This window comes from Amborella trichopoda, chromosome 12, assembly GCF_054954075.1.
Source record: "Amborella trichopoda isolate Santa Cruz 75 chromosome 12, AtrichopodaSantaCruz75HAP2 v2.0, whole genome shotgun sequence".
Taxonomy (NCBI): domain Eukaryota; kingdom Viridiplantae; phylum Streptophyta; class Magnoliopsida; order Amborellales; family Amborellaceae; genus Amborella; species Amborella trichopoda.
The window spans coordinates 38604081-38622505 of NC_142347.1; the positions used below are offsets into that span (position 1 = coordinate 38604081).

Genomic DNA, 18425 nt, shown 5'->3' on the forward strand with positions numbered 1-18425 from the left:
ATAAAAAGTGTGTCGGTACAATACTTTTTTTATGCCAGACTACAAAAAAAATTTCAGTCCAACAAGCAGTGTGCTGAACAACATGAGGATAAAACTTGTTGGAATTTATGTGGTCCAACATAATTGCTTGCCGGATCGAAAAAAAAAATAAAGAAAGAAATGGTGAGGGAGGGTAGGGAGAGATAGAGAGAGAATCAGGCAGAGAAGGGGAGAGAGGACAGAAGGAAAGAGGTAGAGAGGATCTTGTGACTAAAAAGGAAAAAAAATAATAATAATAATTTTATGTCAAAATGAATTGACTGTTTGACTGGGTAAAATACATGTAAAAATAGTGTTGAGGTTTAAAACATAATATAAAAAGCATTTAGGATAAGATATATAGAAAGTTGATTTTTAGGGTATTTTTAATTTTTTTTATTTTATTTATTCATCATTTTTTTACCATTATATACACTATATCTATCTTTATTTTCTTTTTTTTATAAAATTGTACAAAGATACTGCTTGCTTTTCATACAAAGAGGTCATCATTACTGTTGTCCATCAAATTTCAAATCCAATAGCTAGAAACGTTCATTGATGTGATTTAAAGTTCAAAAACAAATTCTCCATCTTTGTAAAACATTTCAATCTATTTAATTTGACATCGGAGTAATTATGATTTTCGAAAGGTAAATAATCTTAAAATATACAATCCCTTTTTTGCACCCACTCAATAAATGTTATCAACATTGCGATAATCCACATGATTGCCATTATATGCCTTATAACTACGGGTACCGGTCAGGTCGGGTCGATTGCCGTTCCCATTTCTCGGTGGTTCGGGAAAACATGAGCGCGAAGCGCGAACAGTAGTACCCCTATTTTACGTGACCAGTGTTCGTTTTCAAGAAATTGTTAACGCGCGAACGCATTCGACGGGGTTGGGATCAAGCCCATTTTCGTCATTTTGCATTGGTGTACGATTCAAAGGAGGATGAATGTTTCTTTTTTTCTTGTTTTTTTTTTGTTTAGGAAAAAAATAAGTTCTTACTCTTTTTTTGCTGGAATAAAATGAGCGACAAACACTATACACTTGCTCTCTTGAGCATTAGAACCTATTTCAGAGGATATTTTATATGAAACATTGGGATACACATTAAAGCTTCCATTTTACTACTCTCTGCCACCCAAAGCGATAATTCAGAAACTTAAACGTATAATAAGGAATTTTTTATAGAGTAAGGGGGTAGAGCATAAAAAATACCATCTTATCAAATGGGAGGAAACGTTTAATAAGGATTTTTTTTTATAGAGTAAAGGGGTAGAGCATAAGAAATACCATCTTATCATGGGAGGAAATACGTTTATCTAAGAAGATGGGTGGCCTTTTTTCTTTTTTTCCTTTTTTTGGTATAAGTAAGACGATAGGTGGCCTTGGGATTAGAAGACTACAACACTTTAATCAGACGCTATTTGAGGCACTGTTGGCTAAATGGTGTTGGAGGTTAGCCATAGGGGGGATGGCAGCTATGGAAAACTGTTTTATTCAACAAAGGGAAAGCTTTTTATGTTTTTCTACAATATAGAAGCTCTATGCTCCCCCTTATCTAAAGGTCTATTTTTTAATGGAGGGTTAAGATTTTCTCAATCACAATGTCACGTTTCTACACTGTTTTATTTATAATTTTTTTTCTATAAACTGTTTTGACACCAAATTTTGAACGAGGGGTATTTTGGTCATTATTTTTTATCGAAAAATTATTATTAATATTTTTTATAGGTGCGCCCCAATGAAAAGATGGCACATACCAAATTTCATATTCAAAAAATTATATTAAAAAAATTAAAATAAAATATTTTAAGACGTCGAATCTAATATCAAACGATGAGTGACTCTCTTGATAAAAAATGGACGACTGAATGATAGGGGTTAGAACTACTATGTTGTAGGGGAAACATAGAAAGCTTTCCCTTCAACAAATATGACACAGATATCTATGTCTTCTTGTTAAATCTTTTGTGCTTCAAAAAGGATAAAGAGAGAGTTTGCTGCTTGTCCATGTCCGATGCGAGACGTATAAAATCCTGGTCCACCAAATGGCTTGGGAGTCGATCCTTGAAGTTTGCTTACCCTGACCTATCCAAGTGATCCACTCATAAGAGGGAATTAGCCAACGATATAGTTATTGGGGAGGGTTATAATGTGCTTTCGAATATCCAGCTATTGCATAGAAGAGTTTCTTTTGATAAACTATTGTATAGAAGAGTTAATCAGGACCTTGCTCAACAATAGGCAGAGTTGCTGATGGTGCTTTACTCTCTTTTTTTTCTTCCTCCTAACAGACCGGACCGACTAGTGTGGAAACTTAAACCATGGTTTTTTTTTTTTTTCTCTGTAAAGTCTCTGTATAGGCTATTATTTGGAAAGATTTTTCATTAATCCCTTTGGGTGTCTAAAAGTTTGGAGGTTAAAAGTTCCTCAAATGGTCAAGGCCTCTTTGGGGTTGGTTGGTATTGTGGATAAGTTAATAAAGAGGCGACGGATTTCAGTTAATGGATATATCACGTGTAAAGAAGAGGTAGAAACAAATGACCACCTGAGCTTCAGCTATCGGTCTAAGTTTTCATTCCTATCGGTCTAAGTTTTCATTCCTACCGACGCATCTGAAAACTGCCAATTATTTTTAAAAACGGGTAGGGCATGTATTCCCCACTTATTTACCAAAAACAAAAGGAAAAAACAAAAAGAAAACAAATGACCACCTGCTTACATTGTAACCATGCTTCAATGGAGGTGGGTCATTTCCAAATTATAGTGTGTTTGGGTGATGCTGGAAACCATCTCACATTTTATGCTCCAGATGACATACTAATGGAGCTTTGATATCAATTAATGTAGTTTTGATACCAATTGATGTAAATTGAGAAAATAAAAAAAAATAAAATAAAATAAAAAGTTGAGAGAATATATCATCTTTCAAGGTCTACAAGGGAATTCACCCCAAGGTTGAGAGAATATACCCTCTCTCAAGTCTGATAGGGAATCCACCCCAAAAATCTCTTCACGATAAGAAATTTTATTAACTCATCCACCCCTAAATCCAACTTTATCCTATTTATACTCCTAAACTACCTTCCCTAACTTAACCTTATCCTAACTATATTTCTCAAACTAACCTAATTGATACAAAATAAACACACTATAAACTCTTACCCACTTAATTACCGTGGATGTCTGAAGAGATAAACAAAAGAATAATAAAAAATTAAAATAACTTTAATATTATTTGCATCATTCTCCCTGGGTTGGGAGAAGCTCGACCTCAACCTCAAAAGTTGGTGATGAAGTCCCTACCATGAGCCTCGGTATGTTTTCTTCAATTTCTTCAAGACCGATGCTTGGAACACATTCTTCAAGACTGATGCATGCAACTGTGTTCCAAGAGTAATTGTTGAATACGATGACTGATGCCTGCAACTGTGTTCCAAGAGTAATTGTTGAATACGAGCTTGGGCTGATCCAAAGATGCACCATATGAAATCGACGATGAACACTTTTGACCATGAAATTTTAAGAGATCGATTTTAATATCAAAATCTTGTGGTTGCTCTATAGAAAGCGGATGTAAATTTCTTCATTACGCTTGAAATCAACATTCTTGGTTTCTTGTGGAATTACCGGTGCAAGATGAATGTGACTGCAAGCACCTTCTTCACGATGAAGCTTGTTTTCCATTCATTGCAACCTCTGATCCAACCGTTGTATCCCTTGGTTCATCTCACTTAATTCAGTTCGAAAATCCTCTACGGCTTTAGTCAAATTTTCTATAGCTTTTATCTAACGATTATCCATAGCGAACAAACTGGATATCTCTTCCGCTCATTTGCCCTCTGAAGATCTAGCTTGCTATGGATCTGACTTGCTCTGATACCAATTAATGTAAATTGAGAAAATAAAACCATAAAAAAAATAAAAATAAAAGGTTGAGAGAGAATATACCCTCTCTCAAAGGTCTGAGAGGGAATCCGCCCCAAGGTTGAGAGAATATACCATCTCTCAAAGTCTGAGATGGAATCGACCCCAAAATAATAATCTTTTCACGAGACTAAATTTTATTCAACTCATCAACTGTTCAATTGTTCAATTGTTTTTTACAATGAAGGGAAATCCCCCTTTAAATAGACTAAAAAATAAGATAAACATTAACATAAAAAACTCTCTCTACACTTTTCCTATTTTTTCTCTTCTTTCCAATTTTCTCTCTCTTAAAATCATGTGTCAAATTTTCCATATCTTCTCTCTCTTTAATTCATGTACCAAAAATTAGGCTCGTTTCTATCCCAGGTTTTACCCAAAATTCTCCTAACTTTGATTATTGTTGATAAGGATAAAACCTCCCTAGATTTAACTTTATCTTATTTATATTCCTAAACTAACTAACTCAATCTAGAAATATCAACTCGCACATAAACTCAACGCTCACAAATATCCTTGCGCACCTCTTCTCCTATTCCTAAAGAGATAAACTAAAGAATAATAAAAAATTAAAACAACCTTAATATTATTTGCATCACATACTTACCATTTATTTAAAAAGGGATAGTGCTTCATAGAATCAATGTAGCAACAACTTTGTGGCATATTTGGAAGAAGAGAAATCTTAGAAGTTTTGAATACAAAATGAGGGCTAAGGACCGCCTCAAGATTGTTATTTTGCGAACGATATCAGAATGGGCGAGAGCTACTGAGAGCTTCCGAAATGTCTTGGAGGCAGACTTCCTTAATAACTGTAGACATCTCCCAAGGACAAAGAGACGTAAGGTAGCTAGGTCGACACTATGGAATGCTCCACCAACGGGTTGGTATAAACTTAACTTTGATGAGAGTATGGCAAAATTTCATGAGAGTTGCCTAAGGGGCGGGGGGGGGGGGGGGGGGGGGGGGGGGGTTTCTTCGAGGTGAAAATGATCAAATTAGATGGGCATTGTAGGGGCATCTTCCAACATGTCAAGCGATTGAAGTAAAATTTTTAGGCCTCAATAATTATGCTTAAAGTTGACAGAATAGTCCTCCATTTGATCATTGAAGGGAATTCTTCCAACATTATCAAATGGCATTCGGACCCATTTTATGTTCCCTAGAAGTAGGCTGCTGATTTGACGAAGATTATGACACATCTTTGGGGGAACAAGAGCTCTTTTCACAAATCAACATAGAAAGGAATTCTATAGCATATGGGCTAACCAAAAGTACTACTTCATTGTAACATTTTCTCTCTTTCCTTATTTTCTCTTATTTCTTCTCTCTTTCTTTATAAATCTGTGTGGGCCAAAAAAATTGTACGCTCCTTTCATTTCCTCAATGAAATCTCAGTTAACTGTCTACAAAAAATGGTACTTGAGCGTTTTTAAAATTCTTGACGTCTAAAGTTGGACGCTCTTAAAACACTAACGAGTTCTACATTTGTTCATTTCATTCATCAATGCAATGTATAAATCCTGTTATCCATACCGTCCTATAGGGCTCTTAATTTTGCCTCATTTCCCAAGGAAATTCCCTAGAGTATATATCACTATATCTCACTATTCTTCCAATTCCAGCTATCCCAAGTGCTTTTAAGAGCTACCGCCAACGTTGTCATTTAGCTTTCCTTCCATTGGGTGTATCCTATAAATAATCCTTTCAGCTCTCATTGTTTTTAGCTATCATTTCTCTCATATCGTGTGACTTTTCGGTATCCATTTGCATTCTTTCAACACAGTCGTCCGCTCTCCCATTGATTCCCTCTTTCCCTTTGGATATACCTCGAGGGTCCTCTGATTAAGTTCTTGAAATCTACAAGCAACTAGCATTTGCTTCCACAAAACATTTCCTAGCTTTAACGAACATCAAACAATTGGGATGAAACTCGGATAATAATGGTAATGCATCCAGTCGTTGTGTGGGACTTTTGGCGTTGACCTTGGGTTACCCATTGGATTCTAATCTTAGTGAAAACTCAATTTGATACTAAATAATCCATTGATGGGGTTCTAAAATATGGAGGTGTGCCATGAAAATATTCAATTTTTATCAAAGAGGTCGCACATTCCATCCAACTCAAGTCATTATTTCAGGCAAATTTTAATAAATTCAATAATAGAACACATCCATCACAAGTCCACTAAGTTTCATATTTTGTGTCCTCAGATTAAATGTTCCATTCAAAGCAAAAAACATCAAATACCATCTTGTTTTCCCAACTTTCAATAACAATGTACCTGCCAATAGCATTACATATCAGATCAATGCTAGCTTTTCAGATCCAGGAAGCATTCGATAAAAACAGCATTTTAAATGCTCCAAAATTTGAAGTTCGGCTTTCCATATTTCTATAGTTCATATTATCATGATATGTATTTTCTTGAGTTTGACATTCGATCAAACTTGTACTGTTCACAACAGAATCAACTTTGCTCTCTCTCTCTCTCTCTCTCTCTCTCTCTCACACACACACACACTACACGCGCACACACACGCACACAAACAGGAACAGCATGGAGTGCAACTCATCCACATGAATCAGGACAAAACTGCAGGGAATGATCCCCATGATGTTGTTGAAGCCATAAAATCAAATAAATAAGAATATGGCACTACTACGACTTTTGTTGAACTAGGTTTCAATCAGCTTTCCTTGACATCTTCTGTCTTTGCTGGTCAGCTCCTTTTCTTTCCCTCTTCTCCCCCTTTCCTGCCAAACCCTGCTTGCGAATCTGCACCATGAAGAAAAAGAACATTACAGCAAATCAGATCAATCGAGTTTCTCCTCCCAACTTTTTCTTCTTTGTCAGTTTCACTAGTTGTTGACAAACGTAATTTAAGAAAAAAAATATTCCATTACAAAAAAATTTAGTAAAACAGCCAAAATGCCACAGAACTTCAGTCATAAATTTGAAATAAGAAAAAGCAACATATGCAAATTTAATAAAAAGAAAGAAGGAAGAGGGTATTTATATCCAAAATGCCACAAGCCTCTTGTCTCCCTAGGTAAAAAAAAAAGCAAGAAGATGGTATTGTATCCAAAATGCCACAAGCCTCTCTTTGTCTCTCTAGAAAAAAAAAAGCACGATGGTATTATGTCCAAAATGCCACAAGCCTCTCTCTCTCACACGCACACACTCAATAACGCAAAAACCAGCACTTCGTACCTGCGCAGAGAAGGTTTTGAGAGGATCTCTACTTTTTCCCCTGATTATTTTCTTACCCCGCCTCTTGTGGCCTAAGTCACTCTGGCCCATTGCTGCCCTTGAGAGCTTAACAATCTTGCTAGCTTCATGTGTTGTAGGGTCCACTAGATAGTCGGGCACAGAGCGCAGATGCGATGAGATAGGCTTCTTGGTAAGCACCTTGTCATGCTTCAGTAGTTCTGTGTAGAGAAAGCACACTTCCACATATAGAAATCTAGGAAGTAATATATAATTAGGAAAAAGTTTATATAAGGTTGCAGCCTTAAAATGTAGAATTAAGGTGCACCTCAAAAATCCATCATATAAGGTGGTTTTGATGTTAGAAAACTCTCTAATTGATCATCTCGATTTCGAGATGTATGAATATGAAAAAAAAAAAAATTCAAATCCGTGAAATAGTATATCTTCCAACTCATTATCTAGACCGTCCATTTTCAAGATTTCATGTGTTTATAGATCTACTTGACTTGAATCATTTTTAAAGTTTAAAATTTTATAATTTGAGATGAAAATAGATTATCAAGCCATCCAAAGAATTTCTTATACCAAAATTACAATCATGATAAAATTTAGAGGTGCTCCTTAATTGGATTGTAAGGTTGCAACCTTATACAAACCTCACCCAAATATTTATAATGCAGATAATAACACAGACATTCTCTCATTTCCACCATTCTTTATGTCCTGGAGAACAGAGAAAAATGATAAGTATTTATTACCCAAGTCCCGAGGATTGTCTTCGAAATGAGCCTTCAACCTGCATAAAAATAACATCTCAGACTTTGTAAAAGCCAAACCATGTACGGAAAAATACCACCAATCTATTTTCTTTATAAGGAAATGCAAAAATAATAACGATCAGATTCCTTTCATCTGATCATTATTATTAGACATGAAACTGAATGAAAGTGTGTACAATGCATTTATTAGACATGAAACTGAATGAAAGTGTCATCTGCAACTATGACTCTTGGTTCTCTTCCAAAAAGCATGGTTTCAGAAGAACCTCATGATAATCACCTAGGATAGCATTGCATAACACCACAGTTCCACAAATCACCATTTAAAACAAAGGGGGTTGCCCTCGTGATCTATGGGGCACTCACTTCTCAGAGTTAATAATTTCGCTCCTCAGATCTTGAGCTCGTGATTCCCTGATAGCAATTTTTGTTACAGATTTGGCAACATCCTGTGGAGTACCACAATTCATTAGAGGTATCATGTAAGCCCGAGTTTAAGAACAAAGTCTCCACATAATTAAGCTTAAAAATGACGGAGCTCATGTCTACAAATTGGGTACAAATGATAAAAGCCGATGAAGAACTATGAAACACAAAACAATTCGAAAATCAATGAACCACAAAAAAGAAAAGAGAATAGAATATAACACCAACAATGGAGTATTAGATAAAAAGAAATGATGAAAAAAACTCAAGTTCAATTTTATATATATATATATATCAAAAAAAAATATTCTTAGGGAAGTATACAAAACGCAATGGCCTATTGAAAACCATAGTACAATACGGTCACCACCCTCCAATCAAATGATGAACGGTCATAGAGATAAGTAGGAATCCTTCAATAACACTGAACAATTGTGATCTCAATGGACTATGATTCTTCAAGCCCATTTGATAATAGTGGACTTTCCCTAATTAATAGCCTTAAGAAAGAACTGAAAATATCAGTCTCTCAAACAATTTGAGCATTTCACAGAACCAGGGGGTAATCAAAGTGTTCAATTGATTTAAAAAATTCCCTTGCATCCTTACTTACATTAATAAGAACCAGCATTATTACAACTGGACCAGACAGGACAATCCTACTGGAACCGACTGGAACAGGGCCTTTAACCAGATTGGTGCAGTGTCCAAGAACTGGACGGAACTGACCATGTACCCAACTAACCAGGTAAACCACCAGAATAGGACCTGGCTTTTTTGGTTACGGATTGGACCCCCTCTATAGAGGTCTAATTTTTTTGGCCTGTTTTAGTTTGAGCATTATACGTTGATATCTAAAACACCCACCATCAGAAGGGAGCTGACCCTCCCTCCCTCGCCATGGAAAATGAAGCTCTCTCACTCCATCAGGAAGATCTCTCTCTATGTGAAAATAATCTCTCTAACCTTTTAGAAATCATCCGTATGTATATAAATCACTATTTTATCGTTTCATCTTTCAAAATTTTCTCCAATTTCTGTATAGAAAATAAAAAACAGTCCAACTGGGCAACCACTAATCCTACCTTAGAAAACCAGACAAGACACTTTTTATTTGATGCCTGCTCCAGTTCCGGTAACACTGATAGGCACTTACTAGAAAGACAGCAAACTGTAGTTTTAATTTGCAACAAAAGCATTACAGAATTCTAGTAGTCAGTTACAGCAAGCAGAAAAGGACGTAGCAAAATCTCATAAAAGAACAATAACAAATTCATCAAAATATAAAGTTACATGTAAACTTCCTATCCATCTAGAAAAAGCAGGACCTCTGCTAAAGTTAGAAATAGACAAACAAAGCAGTGCGTACCTCAGCCCTGTAGCGTAGTGACTCTACAGCATTCTCTGTAAGTAAGGGGAACGGTGCAATAAACTTTGAAGCCGCCTGGTATGAATTGTCACCCATCATTGACTTGATTTCTTCAAAAACCTCCTCTTCATTTTCAGAAACCTAATGACAGTAGAATGCATGCCAATAGACTTAGTTAATGGAGCTTCAAAGAACACTGAAATTTTCATAATGCTGAAAGAATAACGAAGGGCGATACTATACATCTAATAGCTCAAGCTTCATTCTTTTATTTTACAACTTGGAAATTCGAATTTGGTCCTTCATTATGATAGTTCTACCTTCATTATTTTCTTCACAACTTGGAAATTCCAATTTGGTCCTTCATTATGTTGAAAGTGTACGTATTCTTACGTTTTATTAAGTTTTATTTAAAATCCAAAATACTATAACATGCCAGTTGCTTTTAAGTTTTTAATGAATGGTACCAAATTATATGTTGCTTTTTTTTTTAATGTTTAACTATATATGTTGCTTTTAGGTTTAGATATCATGAATTCTGCTTTTATGGTCTGGAAATCAAGAATTGTGAAAGAGACTTCTATTATGAGAATAGCATTATAATTTCAAAAGATATATATATATATATATATATATATATATATATATATATATATATATATATATATATAATACACACATTGAATAAGAAAAGAACACTATTATGAGAATAGCATTACAATTTCAAAAGATATATATATATATATATATATATATATATATATATATATATATACACATTGAATAAAAAAAGAAGATTATTTAATATTTACAAGTAATCTTAAAGAAATGGCCAAAATATTATCTACTGCACTTAAACAGCATAGTCACGATGCAGTGTATTCGCTCCTCTCGTTTCTTCCACCCGAAGACCAAAAACAAAGAGGCAAAAGGAAACTTTGACTTTATGTCACAGTCACATTAAAAGAGGAGCAAAATTGCAAAACGAGAATCCATGCTAAATAGAAAGAGTCCTCCATTCAATTACAAATACAACTCCATGGATATCCATGATGTCTTGAGAATATGATGTCCAAACTACATCAATCACAAGATAGTTAATGCCACCTGAAATTATTTTCATTGTGTGCAGAAATGAAAATTATAAATAGAAAAACTATTTCATTTCTTACTACCCAATGAAGTGACAATTTAAGAGCACCTTTAAATAGAACGGATAAGAACCACAAAGATAAATATGATACGACATAGCTTCCACTGATGCTTTTGATTGGCTCTGGCTCAGCACGGTAACAGCCATGTCTTAGCAAGACAACAGGCTAAGGCTGAAATTTCAACAGAAGCCTATGAGACTAGGCTGTCCTATAACAGTCATTCAGACCCACCAGCCCTGCTGAGCCATCTCAGTTTGTGCAAGTCTCGCGTAGACTCAGTGAATTTCTAAATATTTGTTTCGACGACAAAGTAATTACGTTTATCACAGGTAGAGATATACGCAAAAGAAAACTCACAAGAGAAACAGATGCCCCAGTGTTGAGTGCTCTTCCTGTCCGTCCAACCCGATGAACATATCCAGAAGAATTTCGAGGCATGTCAAAATTTATAACCTGGGAATGTGGTGCAGGGATCAGACACAGTAATTGTTAAATAGCGAAAGACCACTTTCACACATTATACAATCGTCTGGTAGCAAAGAACTTATAAAGAGTCTACGCACAACAGCCAGGACTCGGCATTACCTGATGATAGCCAGTGATTCCCATATGTTAGATATTATCAAAAGTTCATAAAAAATAGAGCAAGTAAATATTGATATATAGCATAGTGATATCAGAGGCAAAACCAAATGCTTATATAGTAAGTCCACATGATTCCCGTACATCCCAGCACTCAGATGAGCTTTTAACTAATATTCTTCCTACTGTGCCCCAAAATATGTTAACAATTTCTGAAATGATCATTTTAGTGCACACACTGTGTGGTGGAAATTGAACTGGCAATTTGCTACCATCATTCTAGGACAAGTGCAGTGATCACCATTCTTTGGAAGTGATTTCCTTTTGGCTGTCCAGATATCTAGTATGAAAGTAGGTTCCTCTTTGAATAGTGGCAACGCCCATCAATTGACATCTCAAATAGATCTCAGCATGGGAGGCTCGGTTTGAATAATGGCAACGCCTATCAATTGAGATCTCAAATAGATCTCAGCATGGGAGACTAGCAAACCGAGTAAATGGACCAGCAAAAAAAATTCTTAGTTCTTATCAGAATAAACTTATAAGAGGACCAAACAAACAGAGAGTGCCCAACCAGAATAGAATTGCAAGGACTTTGATAAAAATAAAAAGAACAAACTGAGAAGTGAATATGGAATTATAGATAAAAATAATGGGAGAGAGAGATAAATCATGACTTGGGCTCGGTGAAATTGTTCAGAGTGATGCTTGAACATTCTCATTAGATTCAATTTGGCTGTAGGCACTACAGCCATGACCCCCTACGAAGTGTTGTTTGGTGCTTCTGCAAAGAAGTAACATTCATAGGTGTGCACCCTAATGCATTTCAATTAAACCTGGTGAGAGAGACGAAATGATGAATACACAGCTTGCCTTTCTCGCATTATCGTGACTGTGACACATAAATTTAGGGTGACTAGTAGAACTCGCAACTAGAAGTTGCATCCAGTTGTTTGAATTGTGGTTGGAACTATTTACCTATCTACACACATTGAAAATTCCCATCTGATGCTAGACTATGCAACGAGTTTAACCTGTTTTGAATTACTAGTGGCACAATGTTCCTATTTGAGCTCCATTCGAAAAGAAAACACGAACAGACCTGCACTTCATATGCCTAGTGCATTGTGTACAGTCGACTCAATGGAAGAATGGGTGTGTTTTTTGGAGATTCAACCAGACAACTATGCGTATCAGATGTGTGACAAGACTTCAAGCTAGATTTCATGTGATTGATGTATACTGTCACAGCTCCGCCTCAGTCATATGCTAATATACCACAGTCGTGTCAAGTATTCTAGAGCCCTAACCTGTTTTGAATTTCTACAGGCACCACCTCCCTATGTGAGCTTCGCTCAGAAAAGAAAACATGAAGAAACCAGAACTAGTGATATACCAGGCGCATTGCGTACAGTAGATTCAATAGAAGAATGAATGTGCTTCAGATATTCAACCAGCCCACTAGGAGTGTCAGATGAAGGATTGAGCTTTAAGCTAGACTTCGTATCATTGGAGTACAGTCCCACAGATCTGCCCCAAAGTCATAGACTAATCAATGTTACTGCCCGGCGCCTAGGAACCCAAAAACAATTTTCCGCACTCCTGGACCTGGGCACCCCAACATGGGTGGCTGTACCTGGGCGAGCGCCCAGCACAGTTTACGATTTTTTTTTTTTTAGCTTTGCCCAAAAAGGCAAAAGGGGTCATTTTGACCCCCAAGTTTGTATAAAATAAGTTTAGGGGTTTATTTTCAACCCCAAACTGAAAATAAAAAACAAGAAACCTTCCATCTTAAACAATTGCTGAGAATCAAAAATACTTCTTGTGGATTGAAAAAGTTTGTTTTTCTGATTGAAATTATTTTTAGGGTGCTATTGGTGGTATTAGAAGACTTTTAAGTTGATTCGTAGCTCGACTGAGTAAGCCAACATCGAAGATCAGAGATTGGGTAGAAAAGGTCAGTCTGTAATCTTTATTTGAGATTTATTTTTTCAATTTGAGATGTCTTCCACGGGGTCTACTAGGAGTGGAGATCCAGGATGGAAATATTGTGTTAACCAGGAAAAGAATGACAAAAATAAAATTATGTGCAATTTCTGTGGACATGTTTCTAATGCAGCCATAAATAGATTTAAGAAACATCTTGTCGGCATTAAAGGTCATGTCGCCCCACGTAAGAAAGTCCCAGATCTTGTAAAGAAGGAAATTTGTAAAAAAAAAAGATATAGCAGAATTAAAGTCAAGGGTTCATATTTTTTATGACAATACTGAAACTGAAGAAGAGAATGATGAAGAGGGGGAAGAAGAGGTAGCCATGGTTGATACTCAGAGCTCTAAAACCAAGAGGGATTTTGGGTCTAAGAAGGCTCGTACGAGAGGGCCTAAAGTTAGTTTCTTTAAACCTAGCCCTGAGACAGTAATTGAGAAAGGCAAGGGAAAGGGGAAAAAACAGGTAACAATTGAAAATAGGTTTAAAAAGGAAGATCGAGCCAGGGTGATTCAGTATATTGCTCGGTGGTTTTACCATGCGGCCATTTCTTTTAACACTGCTAGTTTGAATAGCTTCCATACAATGTTGGAAGCAATTCGGCAATTTGGGCCAGGTTTGAAAGATCCAGCTCCTTATGATATTGGAGAGCCACTACTGAAGAAAGAAGTCGAGTACACTAATGAATATCTCAAGACTCATAAGGAGGGATGGGCTAAATTTAGGGTTTCTTTGATGACAGTTATGTGGCGTGATAGGAGGAGTAACATGAATTTATTAGTAAATTGTCCCAGGGGTACAGTTTTTTTGCATTCAATCGATGCTTCCAATGATGTTCATGATGAGTATTATATATTTTCTTTCATTGATAAGGGTATTAAGGAGGTTGGGGACGAACATGTAATTCAAGTGGTCACAGATAATGCTGCTCCCAATCTAGCTGCAGGTCATTTGCTTCGACAAAAGAAGACTCGCATATTTTGGACTCCTTGCGCTGCACATTGCGTAGATCTTATGCTTGAGGCAATTGGTGAATTGCCTCCTATTAAAGGAATTATTTTTAAAGCTAAGGAGGTTACAATCTTCATATACAGTGACATACTTACCCTTAGCATGATGTGCAAGTTTAAAAAAAAGAGAGCGCTAGTGAGGCCTGGGGTCACTAGATTTGTCACTACCAACCTTAGTCTACAGAGCATGTATAAGCGGAGGATCGCATTAAGGTCTATGTTTGCTTCTGAGGAGTGGAATAGGTGTAAGTGGTCCAGAGATGCCAAGAGAAAGAAGACATGAGATATTTTTCTTTCAAAATATTTTTGGCGTGGGGTGAAGCGTGCGATATTAGTATTTCTTCCCTTGGTGAAGGTCTTGCGCTTGGTTGATGCTGATAAGCCCTCAATGGGCTTTATAAATGATGCAATGGAAAGGGCTAAGAATGAGATTGCAGAGAATTTGGGCGATGATGCAGCAAAGTATGCCCCAATTTGGGAGATTATAGATGATAAATGGAATAGGCAGCTCCATAGACCATTGCATGCAGCGGGGTACTACTTGAACCCCAAATTCTTTTATGCAGATGCAGATATTGAGTCAAAAGGGGTAATTATGGATGGTTTTAATGAGTGCCTTGAGAAATTAGTTCCTGATCCAAATATCCAAGATAAGATATCAATTGAAGAGCTAATTTCGTCCAAGTGTTCTTTGATGTCATACGGGAAAGATATGGCATTAAGGCAGAGAAACAAAGACGAACCAGATAATATTCTTTTGACTTACGTACTTTTGTTTTATAAAATATAAATTTATAATTTTCTTTAAAGTTTTGATAACGTTAAATACCTAAATTAATTATAAAGGTTGCCCACATATTGCAGCCCAATACTGGAGACAAGAGTAGCGCTCCAAACCTCCAGAAGATGGCTATGCGGATCTTGAGTTTGACAACTACCTCTTCTGGTTGTGAGCGCAATTGGAGTTCGTTTGAAATGGTATTTTACTATTTTACTATTTTAAAGGAATAAAATTTTATATGCTTTTTTTGTTTATAAGTTCATATTCATTTTGTAATATAGATTCATAAAAGGTAAGAAGATCATAGACCTATAGTAGCTACTTATGCATTATTTTTCCTTATAGGTGCATACAAAGAGAAGAAATAGGCTTAGCAAAGGAAGCTCAATGACTTGGTTTTTGTTAGTGAGAATCAAAGGATCAAGGAGAAGAAAAACCAGCCAAAGAAGGACCCTATCTCTTCGAAAGACATGGAGAATGCTTCAGATTGGCTAGTTAGTGACCCTGGTACTGAGGAGGTCTTCCCTGGGGAGGGTTTGACATGGAAAATGGCCAAGGAGGCTTCAAGGCAAGCTTCTGATCCTAGGAGGGCCACTCGAGCAACTTCTTCTGCTGGTACTTCACGGAGGGAGATAGAGGAAGAGGAGGTCGATTCAGAAGAATCTCTGGAAGAAGAGGAATATGTTGAAGAGGGTGATGATTCTGATGATGACGGCCTCAATTCTGATGCAGATGAAGGCAATGAAGATGATGATTCTGATTTTTATTGATGTCTTGATTGTCTTCTCTCTTCGTTTGAAGTAACTTTAATACTTTATTGCATCATCTTGGTTTAAGCTTTAAACATTTGGAGTTTGAACGATTTTTATTTAGTTAAGTGGTTTGTAATTTTTTTGCCTTTTTTGACTATTTCGTTATGTGGTACTGTGGTTTACTAGTTTTTCTATAGTTTTGGAAGTCAGTTTGTTGATGACTTGGAGAGTTAGAGACTTGGAATCTTGGATGTTATTATGGTTTATTTTATGGATATGGAATATGCCAATATGGAGAATTTTAATTTGAGAGTTGGAGACCTTACAGAAGCCTATTAGACTTTTAAATGTTTTGTATGGTTCAAATTTTGGAATAAATTAAAAACTTTGACACAAATATATGCATATATGTGCATTTGGATAACAAATATAAAAAAAAAAACTAAGAATTTGCACCGCTGGGAGCCCGAGGTTTTGAGCGCCCGCCTAGGCGCTGGGCGCTAGGCGTCAGGTAGGCCGCCTAGGGGCTGCCTAGCGTTTTTTGAAACCTTGAGACTAATCCACCCGAGTCGTGTCAAAATATCCAACTCAAAATAAATCTTGTCTATGGATTATCACACAACTTTCCATTGTAAACCGTACTTACCAATATACAAGAAGAGGGACTTTATAAAACTGTGAGACACATCACATAGTGATTGACAGTACCATTTCATATCCAGCTTATGAATGACCATCTACCTAGATATGTCCACAAGCAAGTGGTTTCTCAAACAAGTGGTTTCTCAAACGATGGTTAATATTTACCATTTCAAGAGAGAAGAGGGGAAGAGGTGTGGGTTATTTGGGGGGGGGGAACAAGGGTGTGGAAGAAAGAAAGTGAAGACCCTAAACATGTAAACCAATATGAATTTTCAATATTTCAAACTTTTCTATTGCATAACAGAACTCATATAATACATGCACAGACTAACAGAGTATATAGCGCACAATTTCAAACATATTGCCCATTTCTCATACAGACCCCTCACATAGAATAATATCACAACATATGATTTGATAAATAAATCTTACAGAAAATTAGTCCAAAGTACTTCCTCTTAGTCGTCACCAGAGACTGAAATTGCCCCGATCTGGTTGGGAACAGTTCAAGACCGTCGAGATTCCTGGTAGGAATCGGCTATTTGGCCATTATATATTCTCATATATAGATTATAATACACTAAGATGGAATAGCTTAGTTGGCTAGAGCGTGTGGCTTGTAAACACTAGGCCGAAGGTTCAAACCCTCCTAGTGCTCTATTTTTTCAACATTTAAAAGATATATATAAAAGAAATATGTACAATGAGGTCACAGCCATCATTGACCATTACATTTGAAATTTGGGTTATTGTTTGGGCACAAATTCCAAAATAAAATTTCTCGAATGTTGTGACACACTTCCATTTATTGGATTTTCACATCTAATGACTAAAAATGATCATAACGTCCTTGTACCAAGAAACAAAGTCTCATAGTATGCAATCCCATATTTTTGTATACAACAAAATATATTCAATATAATATTAATATTGAATGTACTATGAATATAATATACATAAACTATGAATATAATATACATATTACATATTATATATTTATCCATTTTCATAATGTTATTATTGAACACAAGACGATTCATTCGAAGCCTCACATTCTAGGCAACTCAGTTCTTCCAATTGAGTAAAATATAATACCCATATTATTTATAATACCGTTTATTTCATTCTTTCTTTTTTTCTTTTTTAGTTTTCACCAGATTGCCAATCAAAATAGGGATCAGTACATGGGCGATCTACCCCACCCATCCAGGTTTTAGAAATTGGATGTGACAAAGCAGCAAGACAAAAAAAGAGGTGGTGACTACTCGATGAGTCCTAATGATCATTAGCCATATAAACATTTCTCTTGCAAAAAGATGTTTACATACCGTATAGACATTTTTGAAATCAATTCCTCTGGCCACCCCAAACTCTGAATCCAAAAGTGGCTTCCGATGTTTTTTGGATTTTACAGCAGAAATTTTCCCAGGAGACTCTTCATTCTTCAGGTATTTGCCAACATCAGTTGCTATCAGATAATCAAATAGTCCTGCATTGAACTCCTGATAAACCCAAAAACATGAGAATACTTAACAAAACCTCCAGTGTCAAAATAAATAACATAAGGAAGTTCATTATCAGGAAAGAAACAACACACACTTCCCAATCATTCTCTAAAACTTAGAACTAAAAACCAATTAGAAAAACAGAGAAACAAAATTGTTTATATTTTTAAGTTCATTTAAAATTTCGTAAACACAAATTACCATATGAATACATGGATCCACAAGCAGGTATGCACAAACACATTCACACACAAACATAAATGCA

At 36.0% G+C, this 18425-nt stretch overlaps 1 protein-coding gene across 10 annotated transcripts in view; it reads right to left on the bottom strand.

Annotated features, from left to right (window-relative positions):
* Positions 1-6158: 6158 nt before the first annotated feature.
* LOC18446885 (P-loop containing nucleoside triphosphate hydrolases superfamily protein) overlaps positions 6159-18425 on the bottom strand; it is a 47021-nt gene continuing 34754 nt past the window's right edge. For 4 of the 10 annotated variants that reach the window (XM_006856990.4, XM_088853721.1, XM_088853723.1 and 1 more), the window contains 7 exons: positions 17984-18157; positions 11259-11354; positions 9748-9888; positions 8319-8401; positions 7932-7969; positions 7174-7391; positions 6159-6738 (listed from right to left, as the gene is read on the bottom strand). In XM_006856990.4, coding sequence (XP_006857052.2) covers positions 6646-6738; positions 7174-7391; positions 7932-7969; positions 8319-8401; positions 9748-9888; positions 11259-11354; positions 17984-18157 — 843 coding nt within the window. In that variant the 3' untranslated portion in view covers positions 6159-6645. Of the gene's footprint in view, positions 6739-7173; positions 7410-7931; positions 7970-8318; positions 8402-9747; positions 9889-11258; positions 11355-17983; positions 18158-18425 lie in introns of all 10 variants that reach the window. The other 6 variants (XM_020675193.2, XM_088853720.1, XM_088853722.1 and 3 more) reach the window with 3 other exon arrangements.